Source organism: Quercus suber, unplaced genomic scaffold, assembly GCF_002906115.3.
Source record: "Quercus suber isolate HL8 unplaced genomic scaffold, Cork oak 2.0 scaffold_244, whole genome shotgun sequence".
In the NCBI taxonomy this organism is placed as follows: domain Eukaryota; kingdom Viridiplantae; phylum Streptophyta; class Magnoliopsida; order Fagales; family Fagaceae; genus Quercus; species Quercus suber.
The window spans coordinates 885,154-900,647 of NW_027069701.1; the positions used below are offsets into that span (position 1 = coordinate 885,154).

Genomic DNA, 15,494 nt, shown 5'->3' on the forward strand with positions numbered 1-15,494 from the left:
ACTTCAAAAGCAAAAACTTATATTAGTTACCATTTTTTTTTCTTAGTTTCACATTTACTCCTAGTCCTACTCCTAAGTGTGTTACTAGTCTTCTCCTTCTTTATCATATATTTTTATATAATTGATATTACATATAAATATAATAAGTTATTATTAATTTGACAAAAAATGTATGATTAGTAATTTAATTATTGGCAAAATCCAAAACTGACTCTTTAACTTTTAGCTTTTGTCATTGCAGTCATCTAACTTTTAGTTTTGTTATTTCAGTGTTTTAAGTTTCAAAATTTGTCAATGTAGTATCCTATTAGGTCTCAATTACTACTTCCGTTAAGTTTGGCCCCTTTTTTTTTTTTAAATAATTTTTGTAATTAAAAGAAAATAAAAAAAAAAAGCTGTAAAAAAGAGAAAAGAAAAAAGAAAAAAGAAAACATGGAAGGTCCCCTTCAGTCTTCATCCTCAGCCTCCTCTCTCTCTCTCTCTCTCTCTCTCTCTCAATCATGGCGATGGTGGTCGATCAATGAGTGTGACCTATGGTCGATGCTCACTGTTAGCTGGGTGGTCGATTGGTGAGGGTGTGGTGTTTGCTTTGGGGTGGGTTTGTTTGTGCGTTATGGGTTGGTTTGTTGAAATATTAAGGTTTGGTAGTTGTTTGCTTTAAAGAATAATGCATATATGATGGTGGATTTGAGAGAGAGAGACTAGTCTTGAGAGAGAGATCGAGATTGACTTTTTCTATTTTCCGGTTTTGATTTTAGGGGAAGGACGTCATTCCCCTTACATTTTTTTTTAAAGTTTTTTTTTTAATTTTCTTTTAATTATGAAAATTATTAAAAAAAAAAAAAGACCAAACTTAACGGGAGGAGTAACTGATACCTAACAGAATACTACGTTGATAAAAATTGAAATTTAAAGGATTGAAATGATAAAACTGAAAGTTAGAGAACTAAAATAACAAAAACTAAAAGTTAGAGGGCCAGTTTTGGATTTTTACCTTAATTATATTAGTTTATGCATTCAATAGTTGTTATCTTACCTATTTTATAATGGTTTTAGACTATTGTATAAAAAGGAAAATGACAAAACTTATATACAATTCTTTAGGTGTTGTTTCTTAAGTTTCATTTTTAATATTCTGCTATGTGGCTACTTAATTAAAAAATACACTTCCATTCTATGAGAAAAAAACTAGATGACAGAATTTTAAGAGAGAAACTTAAGAAATAACATCTAAGTACTGTACCTAACTCTTGTTCTTTGGAAAAATCACCATCTTCGTACTTATTTTCAAAGAGTGCCTTTGACTTTAGACATCACACACTCAAAAACAATTTTTAATTTAGAAACACTTTTCATATAATATTATATGATTATGCAATGAGCTCATCCAAAAATTATTGTCTATTTTAATATAAGAATCTATTCTTTTATTTTACATACTTATTTTCCAAAACACCTTACATTAGATTATTTATTTTATACCATATTTTATTAAAATATCAATTTTTTATTTTTATTTTTAAAAATTGTTTCTCTTTCTTCACACACAACAACCATTATCCATTCTTTTTAACATCTTCAAAATACGTAAAGAAAGAATAAACAATTAAATATAAAATAAATAGCGTCAGTGTAAATTTTTACGGTTACAGACCTTACAGTAGCAAACTTGTAAATTAACACAATTATACATGAATTGAAATAAGTCATTTTTGGGCAAAATTGTGTAAATTATATATATATATATATATTTTTTTTCTATCATACACGGACTGATGTGAATGCTCTAAACTTTCATTTGGTTTAGAATTCTTTTTTCTTTTTTTATGAATTTGGTTTAGAATTCTTGATTCTTCGAAACATGAAGTAAATATCACAAAATTATTATTATTATTATTATTTTATGAACAAAAAAGGATTTCACATGTGTGATCATTGATCAAATCTATTTGAACCCATAGAATATCTTTAGGAGCCGTCGTGACATAACATTTTTACGAAGTACACGACTCGAGTCTGGCAACCCTTAAACTGCAAGTGTGACCCAATTTGAGATTCCTTGCAAGGCACTAGACTAAACTTATTAGAATTATTGTTGTTTACTTTTGTGCCCAATAATATGGATGTGGAATTAAGAATTTGAGATCGATGTACACCGACGCACCTTGAGGTTGTTCTTTCCTACGGTGGGAGGACAACAGAAGACAATCCTGATGATGCCATGCGTGATGCTTCGGTTCTAGGACTCCTCTTTTTTAGAAGCCAACGTGGCGTAAAATGATTGGACAATTGTACAGGCTTTTAAAAGATTCATCTACACTGACCACCACATGTGACTCTTTAAGCCCCTCTCTCTCTCTCTCTCTCTTACTCTCTCCAAGTGACGTGTTAGAATCTAACTAAAACAAGATAGCTAAGCTGACCAATCACAAACTCCCAGATCCCTCTACTCCCAAAATTCAATCCCCCAAAATACCCTCAATCAAACAAGATAATTCCTCCTTACTAAAATCTCTGCCTTTCCTTGTACAAAGTCTTTTCTTATTCAATTGCTGACGACACAAATCAAAAATCCCAAACTCTCTCTCTCTCTCTCAAAATTCTAGGGTTTCGTAAACGCTACCCCTGAGATCCCAATTATATATATAAAACCCTAACTATTCTCGATTTTGGGTGTTTAGGGTTCCGATTTGTCGGAGGTTTTATTCAATTGGTTTTTGGCTGCCGAGAAAGTTTGCGTTTTTAGGGCTTTTTTTGCTGGTTCAGATTGACTGAGATTGATTTATTATTCTGTGTTTTTGGTTGTGGATTTTTAAAATTGGCGTTTGGCGGCGGAGGGAGTTTGGGTTTTGGGGGCTTGATTGAGTGGAATTTTTGTCTTTGGATTGGCGTTTGGTTCTCGAGATAGTTTGGGGGTTTAGGGTTTTGATTTTTTTTTTAGGGGGGAATTGATGGCTTCGGCGGGTGAAGAAGAGTTGGAGTATGAGAGCGATCCAGAGGATGTGAAGCGATCGTTGTCGATGCGGAGGAGAGAAGCGAGTGATGATGAGGAAGCTGAAGAAGAGGAGAGAGAGAAGACGAGGGTGGATCCGAGGGCTGTGATTCATTCCGATGAATCGGACGGTCAGGGCGGGGTTGCGGAGTATGATGAAGACGAAGAAGAATTGGACGAAGAAGAGTTATTAGAGGAAGAGGAATTAGTGGAAGAGGAAGATGAAGTACTTGTTGAGGAAGAAGAAGTGGGGGTGTATGAGGAAAGAGTTGGCGGAGGTGGTGGTGAAGGAGAGGCACGTGTTGGAGTTGAGAATTCGGCGGTTGCTGTGGTGAATCAAAGCAAAGTGCACGGCGAGGAAAGGCGGGCAGTGGATGATTCGGCAGAGGGGCGAGCGGAGGGTCAGGATGGGGAGGAAGACGAGGAGGAAGAGGTGGAGGAGAAGAAGGAGAATGAGCCCTTCGCGGTACCCACTGCCGGGGCTTTCTATATGCATGATGATCGATTTAGGGACAATGCTGGTGGTCGACCCAGGTACCCGTTATTTATAATATGTGGAGTTTGTTTAGAATGTAGCTATAATTTGCATTATCTTTTGGAGTTTAATGCTGTTAGATTTGTTGTGAGGTGAATTATGTGTAGATTAGTTTGAGGGTTTTGGGTGCCACAATTTTCAGTAGTGCTAAACAATGCCAATCGCAATTATAGCTTGACTGTAGGACATGAACTTAATTCAGTTGTATATTCTGGGTGAGCTAGGCTCTCCCTCGTCCCTTTGGCCATGACTTTGTTTTTGAGGTGCTTCTTTGTGTTTACAGTGTACTTTAGTATAAACTATAAAGTCCTTTTAACCAGTGGTGTTTGACAGATCAAAGTGAGACTCTACTCTACAGTTCTCATGCTCTAATATTTTGTTTCTTATTACAAAATTTTACTGCTGTAACATTTGTTTTTGTTATTTTGGATTTAAAAGTTTCAATGCAATTTACGACTTCACTTCCTCATAAGGATCTCTTCTTTGTTATATGTTGCTTTCCATTTCATATGGTTTATTATCTATTATTTCTCTGTATTGAAGTGTCTGTTTGGCCCTGCTATTTCTTGGGGGCAAACTCCTGTTTTCGTCAAAAACACAAGACTGTGTCTGTTTTGCTTAAAATTTTTTATGGAGTTGTGTTTTTTAAAAACGCTGAAAACGGCTTTTAGAATCTGCACATACCAGGCAGCTTTTTCAAAAATGCCAATTTTAAACCTCAAATCAAGTTTTTGCCTCTTGGGTTCTCAATACCTAAATTACCCTCAATTTTTGGCTTAGTGACCTAAATATCAGACAAACACCCTCCCCTTACTCACACTTATCTCATCTGTTCTCTCACATCACTGCTGCCCTCATAGTTGCTCATCTATCACACCTACTGTCAAATCTCAAGCATTCATCTTCTTTTTATTTTTTTCACCTTTTCATTTAATACCAATGTTATCCAACTATCTGTTGAAAAAAAAAAAAACTTTTTTTTTATGAAGCAAAACCTCACCAAGGCAGGGCCCTTTGGACCCACCCCAGGGGATTAAACCACGGATACATGACCCCACTTGCCAGAACTGTGTCAGGTAATCCAGATAAACTCCTGGTGGGGTTCAAACTGAGGATGTTTGAGACTTTAGTTCATCCCAAGTCTGCAACCACTAGACTTCACCCTGACGGAGTGATGGGTTGACAAAAACAACACTTTTAACAGTTTTTGCAAAGAACGTAACTGTAACTTCAAAAACTGCTTTTCCAAAAAATGCACGCTTTAAAATTTCTGTTTTAAAAAAAATCACCTTTCTCAAACAGCTAAACAACACAAATCGCAATTATAGCTTGACTGTAGGACATGAACTTAATTCAGTTGTATATTCTGGGTGAGCTAGGCTCTCCCTCGTCCCTTTGGCCATGACTTTGTTTTTGAGGTGCTTCTTTGTGTTTACAGTGTACTTTAGTATAAACTATAAAGTCCTTTTAACCAGTGGTGTTTGACAGATCAAAGTGAGACTCTACTCTACAGTTCTCATGCACTAATATTTTGTTTCTTATTACAAAATTTTACTGCTGTAACATTTGTTTTTGTTATTTTGGATTTAAAAGTTTCAATGCAATTTACGACTTCACTTCCTCATAAGGATCTCTTCTTTGTTATATGTTGCTTTCCATTTCATATGGTTTATTATCTATTATTTCTCTGTATTGAAGTGTCTGTTTGGCCCTGCTATTTCTTGGGGGCAAACTCCTGTTTTCGTCAAAAGCACAAGACTGTGTCTGTTTCGCTTAAATTTTTTGATGGAGTTGTGATTTTAAAAAACGCTGAAAACGGCTTTTAGAATCTGCACATACCAGGCAGTTTTTTCAAAAATGCCAATTTTAAACCTCAAATCAAGTTTTTGCCTCTTTTGGGTCCTCAATACCTAAATTACCCTCAATTTTTGGCTTAGTGACCAAAATATCAGACAAGCACCCTCCCCTTACTCACACTTATCTCATCTGTTTTCTCACATCACTGCTGCCCTCATAGTTGCTCATCTATCACACCTGTCAAATCTCAAGTATTCATCTTCTTTTTATTTTTTTCACCTTTTCATTTAATACCAATGTTATCCAACTATCTGTTGATAGAAAAAAAAAAAACTTTTTTTAAAAAAAAAAAAAATATATTATGACACAAAACCTCACCAAGGCAGGGCCCTTTGGACCCACCCCTGGGGATTAAACCACGGATACATGACCCCACTTGCCAGAACTGTGTCAGGTAATCCAGATAAACTCCTAGTGGGGTTCAAACTGAGGATGTTTGAGACTTTAGTTCATCCCAAGTCTGCAACCACTAGACTTCACCCTGATGGAGTGACGGGTTGGCAAAAACAACACTTTTTAACAGTTTTTGCAAAGAACTTAGCTGTAACTTCAAAAACTGCCTTACCAAGAAATGCACGCTTTAAAATTTCTGTTTTTAAAAAAATCACCTTTCTCAAACAGCTAAGCAAATTGAGCACCCTGTATAATCCTTTTTTTAACCTGATTTTTGCATTGTTTAGGCGGACACATGGTGGAAGGAGGCTGTGGGAGTCCAAAGATGATCGTAAATGGGGGCATGACAAGTTTGAGGAGATGAATTTGCAGGAAAGGCATTATGATGAGGTGGTGGTTTTAGATATGCGCAATCTGTGTGATGATTATTGTTTTAACTGTTCCCTCCTTTTTATTTTTTTATTTTTATATAGGGACTGTTCCCTTTCCCTCTCTCTCATTTGCCTTTCTGATGCATAAACATTATTATAATTTCAGGGTCGGAGAAATTCCAAGGGTCATTATCGAGGCCGTGGTAAAAGTCGAGGTACTGATCGAGGGTATCCAAGAGGGAATAGGTCTAAAGCATTTAACAATAATAATCAGAACCAGGCACCTAAGGGTGTGAGGGGGAGAGGGCCCAGACGCTATGAACCTACCTATAGAAACAGAAGTCAGGCACCTCAAACTGAAAACAGACAGTGAGTTTAAACTTTGAGCTTAATGGCTTTCAGTAAAAAAATTTCCCCTATATTCATCAGGTTAGGCTTAAAATATACTGTTTGCTGATGTTTCAGATCTGGGAAGCCTCTTGAGAGAACATCCCATACTAACTCTGGGAGAGCTTTCACATCCACCTCAAATGTGGAATCTGATCCTGTTCCTGAGAGGAGACAAGTGTTCTCAAGCTTGAACTCTGCTTCTCCTCCATTTTACCCTTCAGGCTCTTCCAATAAAGACATCGCACTGACGCAGAAAAGGGATGTTCAAGCAGGTAGTTCCTACAGAGGTCTGCACCCAGCTGTGATGGATGACAGTTCTTCTGTCCAACAAACCAATTCATTGCTGCGGGGGAAGAATATAGCTGAATCTGTTGGCATGGACAAGCTTTACATTGATGATTCCATCAACCCTGGTGCTGGGAAGCCTTTGTCTAATATGCAAATGCCACTTTCTGGATCCTCGTTAGTCAATACTACACAATCTCCTCCAATCAGGGCTCAGGGAAGGGGTTTATCTATCCCAGGGCAAATGAATTATCAACCGGGCCCACCTCATAATCAAGTCAATAGAGTTTCTTCTTCAACACAACTCCATTCTGTTCAGAAAGGTCCTGCTCAAAGTAGGGGTCAACCTCCTGCACAGCAGTCAAGCCAGCGGCCTGGTAGTGGTTCTCAGTCTTCCTCCCCACCAAAAACAGCTCTTTCAATAAATTCTAACGAATCTGGAGAAGCCGAATCTCCTTCAGAGTCAAATAAATCTAAAAGTGCATTGGTTGGAAAGGGAAAAGCCAATACTCAAGGTGCTGGAAGGGGATCTTTTATGTACGGTGGGGTTCAGGTTATGGGAGCTACTGGGAACATGACAGTTGGTCATGGAGATCAAAACTTCCCTGGAACTCCTGCCTTTTTGCCAGGTGAGGTTTCTTGGATCTTACTTTCAACTATTAAGAAGAAAATTACAAATAAGGGAAAATATATGTAACGTTGTATACACAGAATGCTCAGTTTTGGATTGCTATTTACAGGACACTTACAAGTCTTTGAAGTTTACTTTTTGTGCAGCTTAGTAATGAACTAGTGCTATTTATCTTCTCTCTCTCTCTCTCTCTCTCTCTCTCCCCACCCCCCCCCCCACCTCTCTCTCTCTCACTAAGTTTATTAAATATACAAATAAATTGTTTAATTTCTACTAGCAACCAAATTAATTTTATCTACGTATTATGCTTTTTTTTCCCCATTAGGTCTTTGGGAATAGCTTTGGTATCTTGAATTGTTTATCTAGCTCTATTTTATTGCAAATTTGATGGAATATCAGTATAATTTTTGTTTTCCCCCTTCTATCAAACTTTTGTGAGTTTTATTTATTTATCTATTCTAGTTCTTATCTGGTTGTACTTCCAGTAATGCAATTTGGAGGCCAGCATCCTGGTGGTGTTGGAGTTCCTGCTGTTGGCATGGCGTTCCCTGGTTATGTTGCTCAACCACAACTTGGTTTGGGAAATTCTGAGATGACATGGTTAGTAATCTTTTTTTGTAAATGTGCGGTTTCCTTTCATCTTTATTTGTCTTGTTTTTCTTCTGACCTTGACTGCCTACTATTAAAATTGCTTTGGGGATGAAAGTTTGAATGAGAAATTAATTCCTTTCTACTGCATCAGTCCAGTTGTTTCTTTTGTTTTGTTTATTTTGAAAGGGATTAGTAATGATCATTTTGTTCTTCAGGCTACCGGTTTTGGCAGGTGCAGCAGGAGCTTTGGGGGCTACATACTGTTCACCATATATTGTTGACGGTGCTTATCATGCTCGCCCTTCAGGACAGACATCTTCCGTGGGTGCCTCAAGGTTGGTAGAATGTTTTCCATGAGTTTGATATTTTACAATGATCTGATGACTTGCTTTGTTTTGCTTAGTCTGGTTATCTTGGTGTCTAGTGAAGCATTATTTTGACTTCAGTCCTTTTGTTAAAATGCTTGCTTCAACTTCAAGACACTCTTATATAACCATCTTCCATAGTATGACTTAAATCGTTTAGTGGAGATATGCTCAATAGTATGACTTTGTCTTGTCTGTTTGTTTGGCATGTGATCATTACATGTCATTGTAAACACAAAATTCTCCTCCTACAGTCATATGGTGAAAGTTGATAGTTTGATTATGCTACTATTAACTGATGCGGTTATTCCAACAACATTGCATTGTCCTAATCTTCATATTTTTTTGGTTCCTTTGTAGCAAAGAAAATAATTTGAACAAGCCCAATAATGAATGGAAGCCTTCACAGAGGCCTGGTAAGATACAATCCTTAAATTGTAGTCTTGTGCTTTTGTGTGACTTTCTTTAACACGCCACTTTATTATTTGTTATAATTCTGTACTCAAAAGGAACATGTTTTCACTTTTCCTGCAGAACTTGCAAGCGATGAATTTGGGCAGCGACAAAATAAGCCCCGCAGGCAAGTTGAAATTCTTTTTTTTGAGTTTGGAATAAATTTTTTGAGGCTTGCCAAGTTATCCAGACTTACCCACCCTGGATAGGGTGGTGGCGGATAGGACTTGATTCCTTGTGCTATATACTTCTGCCTTGTGTGATTGTTTATATTTGCCTTTTTCTATCCATGCAGATATTCAGAGATGAACTTTGGAAAGTGAAGTACTTAGATATGGATCCTGTTCTAATAAGCAGATAAAGGTTTAATACCACCCAATTAAACTTGTGTTGTCTGGGTGTCACAAAATTCTGAGTTGTGATTGCTTGGTGCTGCAGGCCTTCCTCCAGGCCCTTTGTGATCTCCAGCTTTTGTTCTGGAGCACTTTGGGCCGCAATAGGTTTCATGATATTTTAGGTAATTAATCTTGCTCCAATTAATATATTTATCTTTTATGTATTTTTGGGTTTCAGAATTTTTAGTTTTTATGAATATGTTCCATGAGATTTAGATAAATAATCTTGCTCTGATTAATATATTTCTTTCCATGTATTTTGTATTTCTCAAATTTTACCTTTTATGTTCACAGGGATAAAAGAATAATTTTAAATGTTTTCTGACCTGGTATTCTGATATCTCCCCCCCCCCCCCCCCCTCCTCTTCAATCTGTTACACTGTGTTTCTGCAATTCAACACAAAATGTGAGATCTCAAATTTATCTTTGCAGTATACTCACCCTCAATAGGAAAACCTATTAGTAATTTATGCGAGTACTTGGCAAACTACAGGACTGGTTTAGTTCTTATACAAATTGAACTCACTGGTTTAATTTTTTCTAGTTTGTCTAGAATCTGGTCAGAATCAGTTTTAGTTAACATGCATCATATGAAAATGTCAAATTTAAAATTAGTTAAAGATAGGAATTAGTATGTGAAAACATCAAATTTTAAAAAGGACAAAGTTTAGCTACAAAATTAGTTGTAGCTTAAGGCTACAACCTTACTCAATACTTTTTTATTGGATGTGAATTTTGACAAATACTCCTTGGATTACATTTTCATTTTATATCATCCATGCTAGCGAAATTTCTAAAAAATTAAAGTTCAATAGTTATGTCATTAATAAATTGTTTAAATTGCAAGTTTTTGTAGTTTTAAATTATATATAAAATATAAATTAATAGATCATATAGTAAATAATATTCGATTGACACAAAATTTGATATTTGTATTAAAAGTGTAATGAACATACAAGGTTAGATTTTTAAAATATGTTGTAACATTAATGCTTTTAAAGGAAGTTGTAGCCTTAGACTACAACCAATTTTGTAGTTGAACTTTGTCCTTTTAAAAATATGATTTTGGATGGAATATATTTGAAAGAACCAAAGTTAAAATTGGTTTTTTATATGGCAACATACCTGGTCCCATTTTGAACCAGTTTTTTAATGAAAAAGTTACCAAACTAAAAACAACTAAAACCAGTTTTCTTGTACTTTGCTTGTGTGGTTTTGTGGTTTGCCAAACACCCCATATGATCCAGTCTTAGGGAAAGACCTATATTACAGGGTTGATTATCATGTGATTAAAGCATTAATCGATCTCTGGAACCTATATGCCTTTGTCAAGTTTTAGTTTTGGTGCTTAGTAGATCCATAATATCTTGGAATCCCACCATTTCTTTGTATCTACTCTTTAGTTTGCACATGCAGTTATTAACTTATTATTTGTCTCTGTTTTAACCTCCCTCTGTCTCTGTCTCTGTCTCTGTTCATGCAGTTATATATGACAAACACCTGCTCATGCTGCACTAAATAATTTAAAAACAATATTGTGGCTTGACGGGTGGCAGTTCCTTTTTAAACTTGCGGTAAGAATCTACTTCAAAGGATAATCCTTGACCTTCTAAATTCGCCAGTTGACATTGGATGAAACTGATAATGTCCTGCTTTTGTTGATTTCAGGTTTTCTTGTGGTTTGGGTTTTTTATTGAAGCTTGTGAGAAATGTAAGCCAGCTTCCAAAACTATAAAGAAAAGGGAAAAAGAACAACATTTATTGTGCAGCAGCTGTTTGCTTGGTGGAGTTGAATTCTTCTATTTATTTATATAAATGGTTTGGGATTTTTATTATTTTTTTTCCTGACAATAACAAGTTAAGTTTATTGAGAGACCCTTTCTATGTATGGGATTTTTCTGGAGTTGACTATGCTTTGGGGATCTTGCGGTTAGAGTTTTAGTTGATCATGGGACTTTCAGAATAGTATTTGGTATTTGGTGTAATGAAAGGATACTTGATGTTTTAGTGAGCTATTATCTGTGATTACTGAATGTTTTTCTAGGTAATGCAACGCTTGGCAATAATTATTCTGTTTGCGTTATTTTATTTATTTGTAGACTCAGAAGGCAGGCCGAATGTAACCTACAAATGAGTGTCTGTAGAGAATACACCACCTACGTAAATTTTGGTAGAGAAGAAGTGAGAGAACAAAACTCATTTTAGAATGTGGCCTTTCTAACTGTAATACTGCGGAAGAGTAAAGATGGACGTCAATTATTAATACAAGGGGGGAAAAATAAGATGGATATATACACAGGTCAGGTTGCACATGTGATTTATATAATGTGAGTTGCCAATTAGGGGGGAAAATAATAAATACGTGTTTATACCCATGTGGCTTTTTGTTTTTATTTTTATTTATTTTTTTATTTTGAGAGTTTTAACTTATGATGTCCGATCTTGATAATAGCTTTTTGTCATTAGATCAAGACTCTAATAAATTTTACTAGTTAAACTAATTAGAACTTAGTACCCTTGTGGCTTTGATGCTTATGCTTAGTTCAATTCTTTGTGGTAGTCTATCTTTATCAAAATATTAATAAAATAAAAATAAAAATCGGGTCCTTTATTTATTGATGAAAAATCTGGTCCTTTATTCGTTACTCACTGTCACTTGAGCATTCTCCCTTGGATGATTTAAGGGCCTATATGTGGGTGTGTATCCTACAAGGCCCTACCCGTAGACTCACTCCTGTGGCTGCTACCATTTTTATTTTTATTTTATATAAATATTTTAGGAAAGTCAAAGAAGATTAATAATTAATTTAATAAGTCTATGAATTGATAATTTAATTTATTAAATTAAATTAATAATTTACTGATTTGCTTATTTAGTGAAAGTGGTTTAGAAACAAATTAGGCTTGAAAGTAATAAAAAAAAAAAAGAAGACATTTTAAGTGGCATGAAAAAGCCAACAAGGTGAGCTTAAGATTTGGGGGAAAAACTTTTAAGTGGCGGGATTCATAAGAGACAATTTAAACTTTAAATAGCTGAAAAACTTAACGAACAGTTGAACTAAATACTTGCAACTGTGTGAGACTCTAGTCAAAAGGTAAATTTATACTCCAATCGCCAACTTATAGTTAAGAAATAGAAAGAGCATTTTAGAGTTGAAAGAATAGATATTAAATATTCTTAGTCGTTATGACACATTGTGTGATTATGATCATAGTGGGCATAAATGAGTCTAATCGAGTTAAGTATTAAAATTTTAAGTTTGTTTATTAATTTTACTTCGAACATGAACTGAACTCGAGTTTATCACTAATATTACATGTTCAATCTTGGATTATTTATTTTTTCAAATAAGCTTAAAGTTTGTTTATGAGTTGCTTGATTAATTTATTTTTTTTCTATATATAATTTATTCTTTAAGAACAGTTTTTGTTTTTTTGTCCATTTTGGATTGTCAAACAAGTTTTTTAGTTTCAAAAATAGAAAATTGTTTTTGGAAATAGAAAATAATGGGAAAAATAGTTATCAAACATACCTTTAGTTATTATTTGGGAACAATTAGAAGTAGCCATAAGTGATGGGTCACAAAGTCTTGGGCCCCAAATTTCACAGCCTTATCTTTCAACTTAACAAAATAAATCACAAGTTCGCTTCAATTTATTAATTGTGCATGTGACTTTAATTGGTTTTCCTAACAGAAATTTCATCAACTAGAAGCTGATGCTCCCTTGGTCATCCAGGCCATCAACGATAGCTCTATTGGCAATGAATTTGGCCACATCATTCAAGGGATCTAGCTTGCTCGAGGCACTTTTGTTAGCAGCTGCTTTCAGCATCAAAAAAGGGACTACAACAGGGTAGCATATGAGCTTGCCCAATATGCTAGACGCTGCAAATCCATGCATATTTGGAAGGGAGTTCTCCCCCTATTGTGTCATCGCTAATTTAGTTAGATTTGATGTAGTGGCCCAGTCATTACTGTTTTTTTTTTTCCCCTTTTGCTTTAATCCAATTACAATTTGATGATTAATATATCATGATTTCCACCTCAAAAAAAAAAAAGAAAAAGAAAAAAAAAAAAGAAAAAGAAGAAGTCTTAGCTTATGTTATTTAGTTTCGTCAATATTGACAATGGTTGCATGTAGCATGGCAGTAGATCTTTGGTGGCTATTGAACTATTACTGGTGAGATTCCCCTCTCTTCCTTCTTCTTCTTCCCTTTTTTTTTTTATTTTATTTATTTTATTTTTTTTAATTCAATAGTTATAATAGGAAATTGAAAATTTGAACTCTAGTCTGGATGTCTTGAAAAGACTAAGAGGTGTCAACCACAACCAGTTGAGCTATAAGACTCTTAGTGTTGGTGAGAATGAATTTCAGTTCATTACAAATTATACTTCAATATTTGCCAACAACTTCGAATGATGAATGGACCCTAAATTTGATTGATTTAGATTTGTAAGTGATGATGCCGAAAAAATCACCAGTGAGTCACACGGTCCTTGCATGCTCGAAATAACACCTGCACAACAAAAAAAAGAAGACCTAACAAGGGGCACCGGTGTGGTGCTGGCCAAATACCTTCCAAATGTCAAGTTAGAACTTTTCTCACAACTCTAGAGTGCTAGAACTAGGGTAAATTATGCGTACTTTGGTCTGTGAGGGTCTTGGGGCTTTTATAGTAGTAGAGAGTTGACATCTCTTCCTTGGTTTGGAAGTCTTTTCCTTATAGGAATCCTTATAAGCGTATTTTGCGGAATCCTTTCCTTGTAGGAGACTAACACTGAGCGTGGGGCACAAGATATTTCCTTATATATGCATGCGTGGAGGCCAAGCCAAGATTATGCCAGAATTGTCAGCCTTGTGTGTTTCCTTCAGCTTAATGGCGTCGGCTTTCCATCTTGACTACGTCAGCTTAAAGCTGTAGCCACCATATTGCTGTCACCTGTCAATAATGCCAACGGGTTTGTTTGGAACGTCCCTTCTTGCCTTCCCATTGGTGACTTCATATTTGTAATTTTATCCTTATCAGCTGCCCTTTACTTCATAGCTTCGTTAGCCTAAGCTGATAGGGCTATGAAGTTGAAATTCTATTATTATGAATTTTTCTTTGCTTCAAGAGAGAGAATCATTTATGGTGATTGCCTCAAGCAGCCTTCATTTAATGCTTGGACATGTGGTGCAACTCAACTGGTTCCGCTTTTGGACGAGGGTGTCGCTTTGTCTTCCGTGCAATTTTTCATTCTATATATACCTCCGTTCCCCCCTCATTCTCTCCTATTTCATTGTTGATTCTTCAAAGAGAGCTTGTTACTTCAAGAGCTCTATTCTTGTCGCTTTATTACCCTGTCAACATTCCTCTGTTGAGACTGTCATCCTTCTAGAAGCTGTCTACTTGGTAAGTCGTCTTCTTCTGTCTTTCATTTTGTTTGCTTTAATTGTTTGGGTATTCTACAGAGAGGCCGTCAACTTAGGTACTTAGAATGCCTCTGTCGCTTGTAGGTAAAAATGTCTAAGGAAGCAATTAGTGAGCAGTCGTCAGTCCGTGATGGAGCAGGCTATGACGAGGTCTTCCAAATAGGTCAGGAGCCCGAGGAGGGTCATTCCTGGTCGTTGGAGAGAGAAACGTCAGCCCGTTCTCCTGACGAGGACGTGGAAAGTTATGTAGGAGAGAAAAATGAGAATGAGGAAGTATATGAAGGGGAAGTTGAAAGTGAGAGGGAAATTAAAGGTAATGATGGAGAAGAAATTGACGGAGAAGAGAATGCCATCGAGGGAACTCCAGAGGTTGGAAGTTCAAGAAGCCCCAGAGATGGTTTTACTCATCCATTCATTCTCCCTAGACTGTGGACCGTTAATGATTTTTTACCAAAGAGGACGAACAATATTTTTAAGGATTTAAGAGATCGCTACCAAATCCCTGACCATATTCCAATTCGTCTCCCTGGGAAGTACGAGAAATGCTACTCAGGGAAGACTGCGGACGTCGGCATGTATGATGCGATGTTCGCGGTAGGGTTAAGGCTGCCATTGACGACTTTACATCGTCAGCTGGCTAATTTCTTTGGTTTGTTCGTCAAACAAATTGCTCCAAATTCCTGGAGGATTTTTATAGGAGTCGAGATTTTATGGGACCGTCTAAGTGGTGGGAACCGTCAACTTACGCTGGACGAGTTCTTTTGGTACTATAGACCCCAACACATAGTCTCATCCCAGGGCATATATCATTTTGCTATAAG

At 36.1% G+C, this 15,494-nt stretch overlaps 1 protein-coding gene across 1 annotated transcript; it reads left to right on the forward strand.

The window, feature by feature from the left end:
* Window positions 1–2,538: 2,538 nt before the first annotated feature.
* Window positions 2,539–11,327, forward strand: LOC112013235 (protein MLN51 homolog). Its single transcript, XM_024045625.2, has 12 exons — window positions 2,539–3,526; window positions 6,065–6,167; window positions 6,315–6,517; window positions 6,614–7,452; window positions 7,940–8,054; window positions 8,261–8,380; window positions 8,771–8,826; window positions 8,945–8,990; window positions 9,159–9,226; window positions 9,302–9,380; window positions 10,742–10,832; window positions 10,927–11,327. Exons 1-9 carry the CDS (start codon window positions 2,952–2,954, stop codon window positions 9,184–9,186), a joined length of 2,085 nt encoding a protein of 694 aa, XP_023901393.2. The 5' UTR covers window positions 2,539–2,951; the 3' UTR covers window positions 9,187–9,226; window positions 9,302–9,380; window positions 10,742–10,832; window positions 10,927–11,327.
* Window positions 11,328–15,494: the final 4,167 nt, after the last annotated feature.